The sequence below is a fragment of the Aphis gossypii genome, chromosome 2, assembly GCF_020184175.1.
Source record: "Aphis gossypii isolate Hap1 chromosome 2, ASM2018417v2, whole genome shotgun sequence".
In the NCBI taxonomy this organism is placed as follows: domain Eukaryota; kingdom Metazoa; phylum Arthropoda; class Insecta; order Hemiptera; family Aphididae; genus Aphis; species Aphis gossypii.
Genome location: NC_065531.1, coordinates 40,371,046 through 40,386,753, shown reverse-complemented (window position 1 = coordinate 40,386,753; position 15,708 = coordinate 40,371,046). Strand labels below are relative to the sequence as shown.

General features: G+C 32.5%; 1 protein-coding gene across 3 annotated transcripts in view; it reads left to right on the top strand.

The window, feature by feature from the left end:
- The window catches only part of LOC114124278 (cadherin-99C), a 55,074-nt gene extending 39,421 nt beyond the window's left edge, over positions 1-15,653 (top strand). The window contains exons 4-24 of one of the 3 annotated variants that reach the window (XM_027987485.2): positions 610-788; positions 889-1,011; positions 1,089-1,331; positions 3,470-3,619; positions 4,601-4,819; positions 4,894-5,097; positions 5,211-5,348; positions 5,456-5,605; positions 5,669-6,127; positions 6,193-6,477; positions 6,565-6,738; positions 6,959-7,300; positions 7,368-7,484; positions 8,099-8,345; positions 9,030-9,181; positions 9,336-9,719; positions 9,844-10,112; positions 10,391-10,627; positions 11,208-11,298; positions 11,374-11,506; positions 12,498-15,653. In XM_027987485.2, the coding sequence (XP_027843286.2) occupies positions 610-788; positions 889-1,011; positions 1,089-1,331; positions 3,470-3,619; positions 4,601-4,819; positions 4,894-5,097; positions 5,211-5,348; positions 5,456-5,605; positions 5,669-6,127; positions 6,193-6,477; positions 6,565-6,738; positions 6,959-7,300; positions 7,368-7,484; positions 8,099-8,345; positions 9,030-9,181; positions 9,336-9,719; positions 9,844-10,112; positions 10,391-10,627; positions 11,208-11,298; positions 11,374-11,506; positions 12,498-12,778 (4,577 nt within the window). In that variant the 3' untranslated portion in view covers positions 12,779-15,653. Of the gene's footprint in view, positions 1-609; positions 789-888; positions 1,012-1,088; positions 1,332-3,230; positions 3,383-3,469; positions 3,620-4,600; positions 4,820-4,893; positions 5,098-5,210; positions 5,349-5,455; positions 5,606-5,668; positions 6,128-6,192; positions 6,478-6,564; positions 6,739-6,958; positions 7,301-7,367; positions 7,485-8,098; positions 8,346-9,029; positions 9,182-9,335; positions 9,720-9,843; positions 10,113-10,390; positions 10,628-11,207; positions 11,305-11,373; positions 11,507-12,497 lie in introns of those variants that run through there. The other 2 variants (XM_027987474.2, XM_050201631.1) reach the window with 2 other exon arrangements.
- The last annotated feature ends 55 nt before the right edge of the window (positions 15,654-15,708 follow it).

The window sequence follows — 15,708 nt, the reverse complement described above, 5'->3', positions numbered from 1 at the left end:
TTATAGATATATAGTAAAGATTAGACTTCCGCATCACACGTCATTCGTATGTGTCTACAATTATTGTTGTACAATAGACGAGCCGTTAAAACGATTCCCACGAATAATGTGATTCCTCTGCAGAATAGTGTGCTCGAAAACGTTTTCATTTTTTTATGATTAAATTATATTGTATGGTAAAGTCGAATTTTTTGGGAAATGAAAACTTCTCTAATATTATAATATGCACATTGCGCAACCGACGGTCGTTTAAAAATAATTTTAAAAAATTTGGTATATCAACAACATTTTAATGTTTCGATTATTCAATCGAATAGTCATCCGACTGGTATTTGTTATTTATGGAATTTTTTTTGTGAAAATACGCAGCAATTTCGTGTTGAGATCGCGTGCCCTATAACTGAGTTTAAAACGCACTAAACGTAGTTAACATACAATAATTATGTGCCATTATTTCGGCAATTATATACAGAAAACGCCCGAGGATGATGTGTGCTTATAATGATATCGTGATCTCTTTTAACATGCTACATAATAATATAATAAACGTAAAATAATTTATAACGTACCTAATACACCTGTTGTTGTATTGTTTTTATTTGTGAACAGAAATAAATCAACCCATCAAACCATCCGAATTACCAATCATAGGAGATCCTTACACTGAAATCTCTTTGGATTTACTTTTTCCGACGAGAAATTCGACGTTCGCGTTAATCGGAAAACATATCCAATTGACTCAGCCGCTGGACAGAGACGCTGAAAATTTGTCCCACATCGTATTTCAGGTAACTATATTATATTAATATTTTTTTTTAGTATTTTTTATAAATATATTATTTTGTGATAACTTTTCACTTATTTTAATTTTTTAAATTATACCTTTAGGTTACATGCATAGTGAGGTCTACCAACAAAAAGAGGACTATACCCATAATAGTCCGAACGACCGACATTAACGACAATGCACCAGTATTTTTAGATACTCCATACCAAGTTTCGGTTCCCGAGGTATGTATCGTGTAATAATGTATTGGCACTGAATTCATTAATTTCTCATCAATTCATTTTCGTGTGTGTATGTACAGTTGACAACAGTCGGCACATCTGTGGCAGCTGTGAAAACAGTAGACGCGGATACCGGCGTCAACGCTTTAGTCGAATACTTGGTGATTCCCGGAAACGTGCCGGAAGAAGAACTTCAGAAAGGCAGAGTCAGCGATGGCGTCAAACACTTTAAAATGAAATCTTCCAATTCTGGCGAAATAATACTGCAAAAAGGCTTGGACTTTGAAAAAGTTCAAAAGTACTTCGTAACGATCCAAGCAACAGTACGTATAAAATTTAATGTTAAATTATCAAAATATATCATGTATTCCATTTTCGGCGGAAACGAATTTCTAATAGGTACAACGCAGCTATACATATATTATGATTATTATGTTATATATATAATTATATAATCGGTACCGCAGTAATTATTTTTCTCCGCGATGTTGGTTCATAAGCCGAAATCGACTTTTGGAACCGTATCCTCAAACTACGAAACCGTGTAATATTCTTAAAATATAATATTACGATTTACGTTTATGGTGCGGGGACACGCATTATACGCGATAGGGTTTAATAACGAGGCCAAAGTGGAAATGTCCAATTTAAGCAAGCCGCTCTAGTTACACTGGTATTTTTTACCAGGTTTTTTTTCTTACAGACCGGTTATAGATACTATTTTCTTTTTCACATACGCATTTTATCCGATTTATTATATACACCTATATGCTTACGCCACTTCCCTTAGCAAACGATATGTACGAAAAGGAGGGATTAGATATACGTACCTACACAGTACACACGTAGCGCATTTCGCACTCCATAAACGTCCTACGCTGTGAGTCCCGCGAACATTGGTTGAGATTGCGTACCTATATTATGTATGCATCATCTCCTACGGATTTTATACATGTATAGTATGACTCATTAATCCTACACCTGAGATTTCATAGTTTTTTTTTTTTTTTTTGATGCTTCACTCCAGAGAATACAATATGATAATAATTAAGTGTTGAAATTAGCCAAAAAATAGCGTTGGTGGTTGATAATACAATAATAATAATATATGCAAGCATATAATATGGCATACGATCTGTTGACAATGGATAATAATATTTCCAGTCACGTGCATTTTAACTCAATTTTATATTATTTTGAAAATATTTAGTTAAATAATAGAAAAATTATTTATACCTAATGTCCTAATACTTATATATTTATGAAATATAAGCGTATACTGGTTTTATTACGACGTGAGCAAGTCATTCTGGTTAGATTAGTTAAGACTAATTATTGAAGCGTTAAGTATATCCTAAACGTAGATCTTTAGAATTTTTCTTTTAATTCGACCTCGAAACTATAATAATTCTATTTCAACATACATTAAATTTGAGTATTTATAACTGACATTATTTGTTCTCATGTCATAAGCCCACTTAATAATGATATTTATGGACTAAAGTTCACAAAGTTTGACCTTCACTATTTGACCCCCGTGTTATCATTATCAGTATTTATTAATTAAATAATCAAAGCCCAATAAACCACTTCTGTATTACCCGCCATAATACATTTTAAAGATAATGCAATTTCATTTAAGTAGGTATACAATTTTTGAATTTACCATGACCGATTTTTTTAAAAACTTATATTTTAAAAATATGTCCTACGGTGATCACTACCTACATGTTTTAATTTTTTAGTGATGAGGATTAATGAAACTCTATAGCACCGGTTGCACAGTCACATTAAATACATACTTAATAATAATAATATATGATATTATTGTAAAGATAATTTGTGTCTACAATTAGATGAAATCGTTTGTAAATGTATGTGTCATTCTGTGTGTATAGTGTATACTGTATACTGCTGTATAAAATTATTACTTCTGTAGTTCTGTACGCTTCGAACAATAATATTATAATTAATATTCTATGTTTTTTCCGGCGTATGTCAAATAAATAGAACAGCCGAATATCGATGAACGCTATATAGGTGTAGGCATTATGGTTGTTTATATTTGAATATTACACGCATCCAAATATGCACGAGCATACACGTACCACACACGTTACAGCGTACACTGTTCATATAATACGTATTATATATAGGTACACACACTGTACATATGGCACATCTATGACGGAATAGCAACGGCTGTAGAGGTCAGACGCGTTATAAATGTTTTAGATGGCGTGAATTGTAGTAAAGTTTTAAATGTTTCGAAATGGTTAAGGTTTTTATTTTATTCGGTTATTGGTGTGTTTCGTACGTCTTGGGACAGGCGACGGAATTCAACGTCGGCCCCATTTACTTATACCCTCTGCCGGTTGGTGCCACCCCGTTTGTCCGATAATTACTTATATTTTCACAGTATCGTTGAACGAACGAACGAATGAAATAAACATGATTTCAGGACCGAGCTAAGAACCCCGATGACAGACTTACCTCCACAACAACGCTTACGGTAATGGTAAAAGATGAAGACGATCAGGATCCGTCGTTCAATTATCAAGGATGTACGGTTCAGGACGGAGCTTGCATAAATCCAGAATACTACACCACCGTGAGTGACTATTAAAATATAATGTATGACTCGATAACTATTATAATGTAAAGATTTTAACATGATATCAATGAAACAGAGTACGTTTATTTAGTTCATTTTCTGCTCTAAAAATCAAAATGACCAATCCAATATATTAACATATTATATCTATATAATATATTCGTACGTACTATAAAGTTGTTCCATTCATGGGAGAGAGTTAAAACATTTAACGCTTAACCGGTTTTCCGGTTGCCCGCAGGTTTTATACGAACTACTATAATTGTAAACTATATTACATATTATTATCGTCGATGTAATACGTGTGTGTAGAGAGGGAGTAATATAAATGGCATTTTTTTATTTTAGTGATTTATTATTGAACTTGACTGATTATGATTTACGGTGATAAATGCAAATACATATGTGCAGAAATCATACAAGTGGTTACAGATGTAAACGTGTTTAACGTTCTTCACTTATTACATTAGTAATTACAATAATATAATATATAATATACCTACGTCCTACATACTTGAATTCATTTATATTTCTTATTAATATAATACAAAACCTAATTTATTTTCAGTAAATTAATTACTAATTGTAGTTTGTATTGATATAAAAAGATCCATTCATTATAAGCTAGTTAAAATGTTGCGGTCTAAACACACCAAACCCATAAAATGTAAAAAATAGATTGTCGCTTATTGGATGATTAAAATATTTTAAATTGACTAAATTATTTGAATTTTTTAATCCGTCTTTAATGTTTTAACTAAGTATTATTATATATTTTGTCTAAACTAAAAATAATAATATATACATTGTTAATCTTTTTAATTATATCATGGCCAATATTAAGTATATGAGTAAATTTATTTTAACAAAGAACAATTTACTTTTACTTTTTTATCGGTACCTATATTTAATAAAGCTTTATTGGGTTTTATAAAATAATTAACGTTCAACTAAATGTTATTATACTTTACCTATTAGGTTGCAAGTGGTGTAAATTCTGGAGTCCTTACGATAAGACCAGAAAAAATACAAGCTGTAGACATGGATTCTTTGAATTATCCAATTGAGTATTCGTTTATTGATGGGACTCCGTCATTCTACGCCGAATACTTCACCATTGATCCACAATTTGGTACCGTAAAACAAATAAAAGCAGTAGATACTAGTTTAACGAAAAGATTTTCAATAACTGTCAAGGTAAGTCATAAAAATATTACTTTTCTATACAGTTATTATAAAAAGATAACTTGACATAAATTTTCATTTTTAAGGCTGAAGAAGAGTCATCTAATCACAGATCAACTACTGCTAAACTATACATCGAAGTAAAACCTGTCGATATCAATCCCCCTGTAATTCATAGTTCTGCTGTTGACGAAGGATATGGATTTGTAGAAGAAAACTCACCAATTGGTACAAAAGTTTTAGACAAGAATGGACAACCGATCATTTTATCTGTCACCGACGACGATTTGGTAAATATAACTAAAATATAATACCAATTTTTTTTATGTACTTGACCTAAAACTTACAATAAATCATTTAAATTTTTAAATATCGAAATATTTATTATATGTGTTATTTATAGGGACCAAACGACCCTAAAGTAACTTATGCGTTTGAACTCACAACTAATTCTTTTAATGTGGATTCCGATGGATATGTTTATGTAAATGAAGAAAAATTAGACAGAGACCCGCCGAATCCCGGAAAATACCGTTTTCAAGTAAATACAAATTTATATTAAGTTGTAAATATTAAATAATTTGATACTCGTTAGTTCCAATCAAACGATTTTTTTTTTAATACTTTTACGATAAATATTATTTTTAGATAGTAGCTAGAGAAGTTAATGGACATGCTGGCAGCATTCCATACCTAATGACAGTGTTTTTGAAAGATGTGAATGATAATCCTCCTAGAATGCCAATGTTGTCTCCGATCACGATTCAAGCTGGAAATTCTAGGCGACAACTTGTTCAAGTACGTTGTAAATTATATTAATCGATTTTATGAGTTTACATTGATCATCTTCATTTTACGTAGATTAAAGCAGTAGACAACGACGAAGGTCAAAACGCTAATGTGTCTTATAGTATATATCATGTATCAAATCAAGGCCACAGTAAGTTCCATATTGATCCAATAACTGGTTGGATTGAAACCACTGGTCGAATGATGGCTGGTGATCAATATAGTATTACTGTCCAAGCTTCTGACTCTGGAGGTTTATACACCCAAAGTATTGTCGAAATTGTTGTAATAGCTGGACCAAATACTAAATCCCCAGTATTTTCACAATCTTCATATGAAGTGACTGTTAGTGAAGGATCACCAATTAATACAACAGTTATCCCATTGAAAGCCATTGATCCCGAAAATGACCCCGTCACTTATACAATTTTATCAGGAAATGACTTAAGGCAATTTACAATTGGCGAAAAAAGTGGAATAGTTAGTGTTATAAGAAAATTGGACCGCGAAGAGCTCACTCGTTATCAATTGGTAAGTGTCTCGTTATCGCCGGTTTTAATATTGAATAAAAGTTAACGGAAATAATATATGTATAGTTAATCAAAGCACAAGATGAAGGTGGACTTTCGAGTACAACAACATTAAACATCAAGATTAGTGATATAAATGATAAGAATCCGGAATTTATTGGTGCCCCATATGAGTTCTCGGTGGACGAAGGTTTAGATGGAGCTCCGGTTGGAAAAGTAGAAGCTGTAGACGGAGACGAAGGAATAAATGCATTGGTTCATTATTCGTTGCCAGACGATTTGCCATTTTTAATTGATGCTAACACTGGACATATACGTACTGCTACAGCTTTAGACTACGAAAAAATTAATGTGAGTAGCAGTGATTAATTTTTGTTAGGAATGTTATACATTATTTTATTAAAAATTAACATACTAAAATCATGAATATTTTAATAGGAATATAAATTTGTGGTCACTGCCAAAGACGGAGCACCAGATCCACGTATTGGCACTGCTTCTGTAACTGTTTCAGTCAAAGACGTTGAAGACGAAATTCCACTATTTCATAAAACACTATACGAAGCAAAAGTACCAGAGAATTCACCAGATTTCTTAGTTACTCAAGTGCACGTGTGTATTTTTTTAAAACTATATTATTTTTATTTTAAAACAATTTTTCCCATATTTTAAATAACAAACTTATCTTTTTAATTAATTTAAGTAAGTGCATAGTTAATATTTAAAAAAAAATTATGATATACGTCGTAATATATATATATATATTTATAATTTAATTAAAAAATGTATGCTTAACTATTTATGTTTAAAATATTGAGTATAATAATTACAGGCCGATGATCCCGATACAGTGAAACGAGTTACTTATGTAATAAAACAAGGACCTTCAGATTTATTTACCATTGATCCGAATACTGGAACGATTAGAACGCTTAGAGGTTTAGACTACGAGAAAGACAGTCAACATACCCTAATTATTGGAACATTAGAAAATTCAAACCAAACACCCGGCGCCACAACGAAAGTAATTGTAAACGTTGAAGATCGCAATGACATCCCACCAGTGTTTCTAACCATACCTTCACCAGTAACACTTGATGATGATGTAGCCATTGGAACTAAAGTCACAACTCTTTTAGCTACTGATTCGGATGGAACATCTCCAGGAAATAAGGTAAATTAAAAAAAAACACTATCATTTTAATTAACTGAATCGTAATAAAAAAAAATATGTATTTTAGGTTCGGTATGAACTGAGTGGCCGTGGAAAGGCATTAAAGTATTTCCACATAGACCCTGATCTTGGTGTTTTATATGTACGCGGTGATTTACAAAAAGAACCCGATAATGAATATCAGGTAAATTAATTGTAACTGTTTTTGTTATTGAGATTAAAAATAGAATAAGTGTCTATACGTACCAGTTTTTTAAATTTTGTAAATTATGTTTCCAATACTTCAATATTATTATTTATTACATTTTTATCCATACGCATAGATGAAAATATATTTAAATTTTAATACTAGTATTTTACATACAATACATAAATATATTATTAAACACTAATATGACTACTCATATTTAGATTCACTACAGATTTATTTAAAATATTACAAATTTAACTTTATTATCTAATTATCAATATAAAATATTCTAAAATATATTCTACTGTGCAGTTAACGATTGGCCACCCGCATCGGTTATTTATTTATTTACATATTATTTTATTACTTACATACTACGTCATCTAACTAATGTATCTAAAAACCGTTAAAATCGATTGCTCATTATTTTTTATCTGTAGGTCGCTATAACTTGAATGTTCTTGTTACCAATTACTTTTTACCTACCACATAATGTGTATTATATTTTTTAAAATTAAAATGTAAAATATTATATTGTACAAAAACCAAATAAATATTAAACACCGTACTAACGCACAGAAATAATATAATATATATTAATTATACAGGTGGATGTTAAAGCTTATGATTTGGGTGAACCTCAGCTTTCGTCAGTGACTTCAGTAACAATATTTGTTCGTCGAGTCACAACTCCAATACCAGAATTGGGAATGGGATTTTCGGATGATTCGTACACTGCTCGAGTTTTAGAATCTGCTGTTGCTGGCACTTTAGTTAAAGTTCTAACTGTCGTACACCCAAGACCATCACTACCACTTCCTCTCGTTTGTACAATAGTTTCTGGAAACTCTGAAGGTAAAGTATTACAAAAAATATTTTATTTAAATAAATATTACCTACTAATTTAAACAGTAGGTAATATAAATATTAAATATGCATTTTTCTATTAATTTTAATACCTATAGTTCCTTATTCCCAGTTCCCACACCCTACTTCATTTAAAAAATAATATTATTGTTTGGTTAATCATATTTATAAAATTGATTTAATAGTTACTTTTTTATATACAGTGAAAATTCTTTATAACGAAACTCGTTACAACGAAAAACTATGTATGACGTAAATATTTCATTACTATGGTTGGTTTGATTTATAACCTATTAATCAACTCATTCTCTATAGCATATTAGTCACTCTCAATAACGAAGCAATATTTTGTTTCATAATACAAATTCAAAGAAAAATACAAAATAAAATATTAGCCGAGGAAACAAATTCAAACAGTAATGTAAAAATGATAATGTGTATGATAATAATAATACATAAGTACATACCATTGTCCATTATACATAAGTAAATTAAAAAAATTATTTAATCCCTATATTACAAAAATGTTATAATGAAAGAAATCTCTTGGTCCCTTCAAATTCGTTACAGAAAGTTTTCACTGTATGTACCTATATACACATTAAAACCTTTAAATTTGTTATGAAAATAAAAAAACCTATCATAATAATTTGGTTTTATGGGTGTACATAGATGTATTTACAATAAACGTCACAACCGAAAAAAATTGTGAAGTACGTCTGAAGGAAACGAAATTAGATCACGAACACGCAGAGAGTTATCAATTGAAAATACGTCTCGACACGCTTGCCGGAGTCGTTAGCCCGACAAAAAGCACTACTATGGTAAGTAATTTAAGTTTACAATAAAAGTATACTTAAATACTATTATTATAGGTAATATTATATACCTTATAGGTACCTCTTAATATATAGCTAATAACAGTGTTTGTATGTCAATAAACTATAATATTCTAAACACGCTCAATATTATGTTTAGTTAAACGTGCAAGTGATCGACATAAATGACAACGTTCCTACGTTTGTGTATCCGGAAAGCAGCAAACGCTACGCCAAGAACGCATATTACGGAGCTGTGGCGGTCGACGAAGAAATAGGTAGCGCGGTGTTACAGGTGAAAGCGGAGGACTTGGACGGTGGAAAATTGGGTGACGTGAGATACGAGTTGGCCGATGATGATGATCAAAACTCGACAGAAGGACCTTATTTCGCTATCGATCCAAAGACCGGGATCGTGAAAACCCTGAGGACGTTGGCTGACGTGCTTCCTCGAAACTTACCGTTCCGACTAGTAGTCACGGCGCGCGACAACCCGGGGGCCACGAATCCTAGCGACTACAACACAGCTCAAGCGCATGTCGTCGTGAGTGTTAAAAAAAAATAATAAACACAACATTTTAACTATTTTAGACAATCTTCCTCCCGCTCCTACAAAAAGCATGATTATACATAGACTGCGTATAATATATGACCTATGTTTATTGTAGATAAACGTGATCAAAGACCAACATCGCTTGGTAATGGCAATCGATGGCGCACGTCCGGACATTGTTAAGTCGTCGGAAAATAAACTGATAGACGTACTAGAAAAACAACTGCAGCTGATCGTGGGCGGTGAAAAAGTGTTGGCCAAACAGTACAGGAGAAGAGACAACCTCACTTTAGAGACTGATCCCAGCTCGACCGATTTCTGGTTTTACGTCGTGGACCCTGCCAGCGAGACAATTTTAGAACGAAACAACACCAAAGTGGCCAGGTAATTAATAATAACTGCATGTCTGCAGACTGCGGCTACCTATATAAGCCATATACTTATAGTGTTCACATAACCGACGTATATTTGCACAAAATGACGGACTATAACGTACGAAGTGTAGTGTTTCCACAACCGGTTTAGTCGTCACTCGGCGAGAATACAAAACGGTTTCCGCCGTCTGGCGTATAATGCGATGACACTGTTACACGCGTATATAATATTAGTAATAAACGTGTAAATTGACGTTTCGTGTTTTGTTTTTTTCAACCACGCTGCAGGTCGATACTGAACAGAGATTCCGTCGGAAACATTACAACGACGATCGCTGAGAAACTGTCAATTATCGCGTCTGATATTCATTTGCCGCTACAACAGCAGAACGTCGTCACTCGGACCCACACCGCGGGCGTGACCATCCAATGGACCGTGTTTCCGTACACTCTGATCCTCATGGCGGCCCTGATCCTGGTGTTGGGCATTGCCGGTATAATTTACATCTGCGTGTCGTGGTCTAGGTAAGGCTGAACTCCAGGCCGTCGGCGATAACGCGCGACGTATACCTGTATATATACATATTGTACATTGTATATGACACAGCGGGTTAACACGTTTTCCCACAACACCGACACGGAAAAACGAGACAGCTCGCTTTGTAGCGTATATAATTATGATAGTACGAAGAACGATTGTAAATTTGGCCCCAATTTTTTTGTTAGTAAAAATAATTATTCTAATAAAAAATACTCTGATCTTTTCATATGTAATTAGGTAGATATCTGCAATTTGAATATAATATTTTTTATAACTATCATTTATTCATTTAGCATTGCCCAAACACGTATAAAAGACTGCATATTAAAAGGTGATACTTATTTGAAATTGTTCACGAAAATTATAAGATATAGATTATTTATACTTACACTGCTTATACGTTATTTATTGTTTACATATTAAATTGTATACATAAAGTCCATTGTGTTTCATCAATAAAAATGATCAGGCTGATTTTACATTTGTCTTGCAGTATGGCAGTGCAATATACCTAATTATGCTACACGATGTGTAATAAAAGCGTTTGTCCATTCGTTTTTTCAGGTACAAGGCGTATAAGGAGAGGATGGCCCGGATGTATGTGACGCAACGGTATGACCCAGTGTTCATCGAGCCGAACATGAAGGAATACGAGGTACAGGTAAGATTTGAGTTAAGACGACTCGTGGACATAGGACTAATAATCTTGACCGACGGTGTTTTTGTACAGGTGCTCCAAATGAGCGTACCGATCGACGACAACGATAGCTACAACGACTTGCAACTGGACTTTAGCCGCAAAAATCACACGTTCAGTATGGACAATGTCGGATACATCACCAAAGAAAACGTCGACAGCATCGGTAATAACAATTATTAACAACTATAGTGCGTGCTTTAAGTTTTAAACGGGAGAATAAAATCTTACGACACTCCCACATCATAACAATGAAATCAATCATAACGAATCTAAAATAAAATATACACTATATAACAAGGCCATATAAACGTTGGCCAGTGTTGCGCCCGTATTTTTTTAAGATAGTCAATTGACTGCGGTTGCCGGTTATAAATGTACATAGTAAACGCCGCCTCTATAAGAAGTATGTAGTAAGCACCCACGTAAATAATTTTTCACGAAAACAATAGTTAGGTATCCCAACTTGTTATTTTAATATGCATGCTCCCGCCCAAATTGTATGACCTAAAATCTAAATTATAACGGGAATGTCGGGTTTTGTAGGATTGTTGCATCAGAATTCACGTAAAAAATATATTTCTCGTTAGACGACTTTAAAATTGATCGTAAAATTACGCGACAAAAAATAAAACTAAAATGCTGCTGAATATTATATACACAGACGATTCTGTAGTATTTTACTTATCACGTATATATTACTATTTTATGAATATATAACGCGTTTTTCTCTAATAAAATCGCGAATTGTACAAAAACCAACGTGATTTCGTGGAACAATATTATTTTGTTGTGACTAAAGTAGCAACGAGAGAAAAAAATATATGAAAAAAGTAAAGCGGGAATATAACGTTTGAAAAAAAAAATTAAAAACAAAACTACGCAAATGATGTCTGGACGATCGGTGGTCACTGGTCGACCGAGATAATATTATAATAAAACGATATTTTACACACAATATATGCCTATGGCATACCAATAAAATATAATAACGATATTATGATGATACTATTTACACCTAAATTACACCATTATAGCGATAGATGATAAATAATATAAAAAAATACGACAAAAAACGGAATATAAATATAGGTACGAAAAAAAAAATCGCAAAATGTTTCCATCATATTAAAATATCGCAATCGTATGATCCGCAGACGGACACAGCCCCGTGAGCTCGGAAGCGGCGACCACGGCCAGGACATCGAGCATGGGCCGCGGCATGGCGAACGGCGGCACCAGCACGTTCGGCCGGACGAACATGGCGTTCGACCCGGCGGACGACGCCGAGTCAGCGGCCACTGCGGCCGTCGTCAGTCCCACCAACGACAACGTGATGTTCCGGGAGAAGAAGGAGTTCGGACGTCCCACGATCCACAACGGCAACGGGCTGACAACGTTCAACAGGAAGGACGTGGAAGTCACCACCGAACTGTGATCCAACTACCCTGCCCTCTCACCATAGTCTGTACACTAGCGTATTTCTTATAATACCTATTACATCATAACTCCGGTAGTCGGTATAACACTGATATCATATGAAAATTAAAAATGCGATGTTATTATCGCGTCTAGTCCCCGCGGTCCCCCTCTCCCCCAATCAACGACACGATTTAAATAGCCCCGTTTCCCCTTAACTGCGGTCACTGTGATAACATCGTTTTTGTACATATACCTAAATTAAATTTATGTGTATATAGATACTATGTATGTAATATATTATACGTTTTCCCCAACCCCACCCTTTAACTGTGTGCAACGAACTTAGTTTTTATTTGTATCTCTATATTCGTGTACAATTTATTATCCATTATTATTGTACGAAACGACTTATTTTGAGCTACGCGTCGAATCAAAATCGCTCCCCAACGGCCATCATCCTCGATATGCATTTATATCGGTAGTAGGTGCATCATATTAAAGGTATTATACTAATTGGTTCTTTTATTAGAGATCAATCATTATTTTAAAAAATATAGACGTTACAAAACAACATTTTTAAGTTTTAACTATTTTGAACGATAACATACGTTTTAATTTCTTGTTCCATTGAAAAGTATTTTCCAGGGTAGATAGTTCAATGCTTATAAATTAAATTTTTGATATAATAAAATATAATTTATAAGTACCTAAGACTAATAAGTCAATTATTCAAGAATTTGATTCTAATGTAGGTATATTATCATTCAAAAAAGTATAAAATCTCAACAACAAAAAATGTAGTTTTGTAACGATTTAAATTTATGTAAAAAAAAATATATATATATATACAAATAACTAGGTAATGAAACGTTTTTGAAATAATAAATGTTCTTGGATAAAAGAATCATACAGTATAAAATGTTTAATATCAAAATGACAGGAACGCAGGATACGAGATACGTTAACAATCTGTTATCAAAAATCCGAACGGCGTAAATTTTTAAATACCTATTACACATTTACATGTCCAATTTCCGATTCGATCATTTAAATTATATTCACCTACGTGCGATAAACGGTAATTTATAATAATACAAATGATCGTTAGATAAGATCGGATTCCAAAATATGTCGATCACCGATTTAATAATTTATACCTGTAGTGTAGCACGAGGAGAGACGATCAATTTTTTTTTTATAAATCGAAATGATTCAAACATTCTAATTCTATACACATACCGTGTGCCTTACCTAGTGTTGTATTTTTATCATCGTATCGGGCATTAAACTAAACGTAACTTTTATGAACAATCGTTTTTGAGTGCGATTGATAAACATAATATTAATATAGTAGGCACTAGGCGCAGTCAGTGTAGTGCCAGCTGTCGTTATCACTTGTTTCAAAACGTTTATATTTTTCAACCACCGACGTGCCGAACACGTGTAGTAGTTCAAATCTCAATTATACACGAAGTGAGCGACTAACGGACACGCGATTCGGAAATTCTGCAAAATCCTTTTTTTGATATTTGTACGAATTACCTACTCTGTTGTTGTATATAACTGTGTGACGTTAAAAATTAGGTATACTTATGACGAACTCGTTTACTCGATTTAGAACATCTCCGATTTGAAACAGAGTTCATCAACAAAACGAGTCGAAAACTTTAAATGTCGTAGCGATAATTGGAAGGGACTATTGGAACGTGCAATTTCTAATATTATTAATTATTATTAATCGTTGTTTTATACGTAGCCACCTATATATATATATATGTATTATTACTACCTATACTGATAGGTACCTATTTTTAATTCTCTGCAGTTTTCTTCTCGTAATCATGTGTTTTGTACTTTTGTAATTAACTATATTTATTTTTGTATAGAACTATAAACTTACCATACAATATTCTTGCGTTGTGAAACCGTAACGACTTGTATTCGAAACTTACTTGTATTGTAATGATTAATTCACCGAAAACGTACGCTTTTCATATAGGTATTATAATACTATTGAATAAGTTGTAGGTACTGAACTAATTAATGACGACTGTTTAGTTAAGCATTTATAGATACTTTTGATTTAAATTCCATTAACTTTAACCGGGTGCGTTCGGTGTTCAACTAAATTAAAAACTAAGATGGAATAAAAACCATCAGATTGTTTATACCACGTTTGTGATTTGTTCATAATGATCAACCACAGTTAGTAGGCAAATACTCTGTAACCGCATGTAAATAAATAAAATCTTTTTTAATTATATTAATTATCTAGCGATTCAAACGTGATACTCAGCTGATAGAACTCAGTTTCAGTATGTTCTAAAAATACAAAGCTTGGTTTTAGGGTATTAATTGTACGTTACCTAATATATTGACAAGTTAATTTCATACTTTAAGCATACATGAACGCAGCCAGTAGCCACAATAATTCCAATCAAATTATTCATAATCATAAATATTTTTTTTTAAATATAAATGTAATGTCAGTAAAATCATAGATTAAATATACTAGTACCTATATTTAATACATGGTAAAATGTACTTACGTGTGCATAATTTGTATTATTAGTGATTTGCTCATAATATATAAGATATTTCAGTTTGCCTAATAATATTATTAAAATAGGTAACAAATTGCCATATTTAATTGTAAAGGCAAACGTTCAACGTTTTCCTCAAGCTCAAATTGTGTGTAATAATTTATTACTAAAATTAGTAAAAATATGGTAAAATAAGGACCATTTTATAGTGTAATATAGTAATATAACAATGTGTATAATATTATGTAGTTTTGATAATTACGTTCTTGATTTATTATATTTTTTATACGATTATTTCAATTTTGTGTACATTTAGTAAAAATAAATGTTTGATATTTATGTGTATAATGTTATTTTTTTATTATAATTCTTATCAAACAGTTTTCCATAAAATAGTACAATT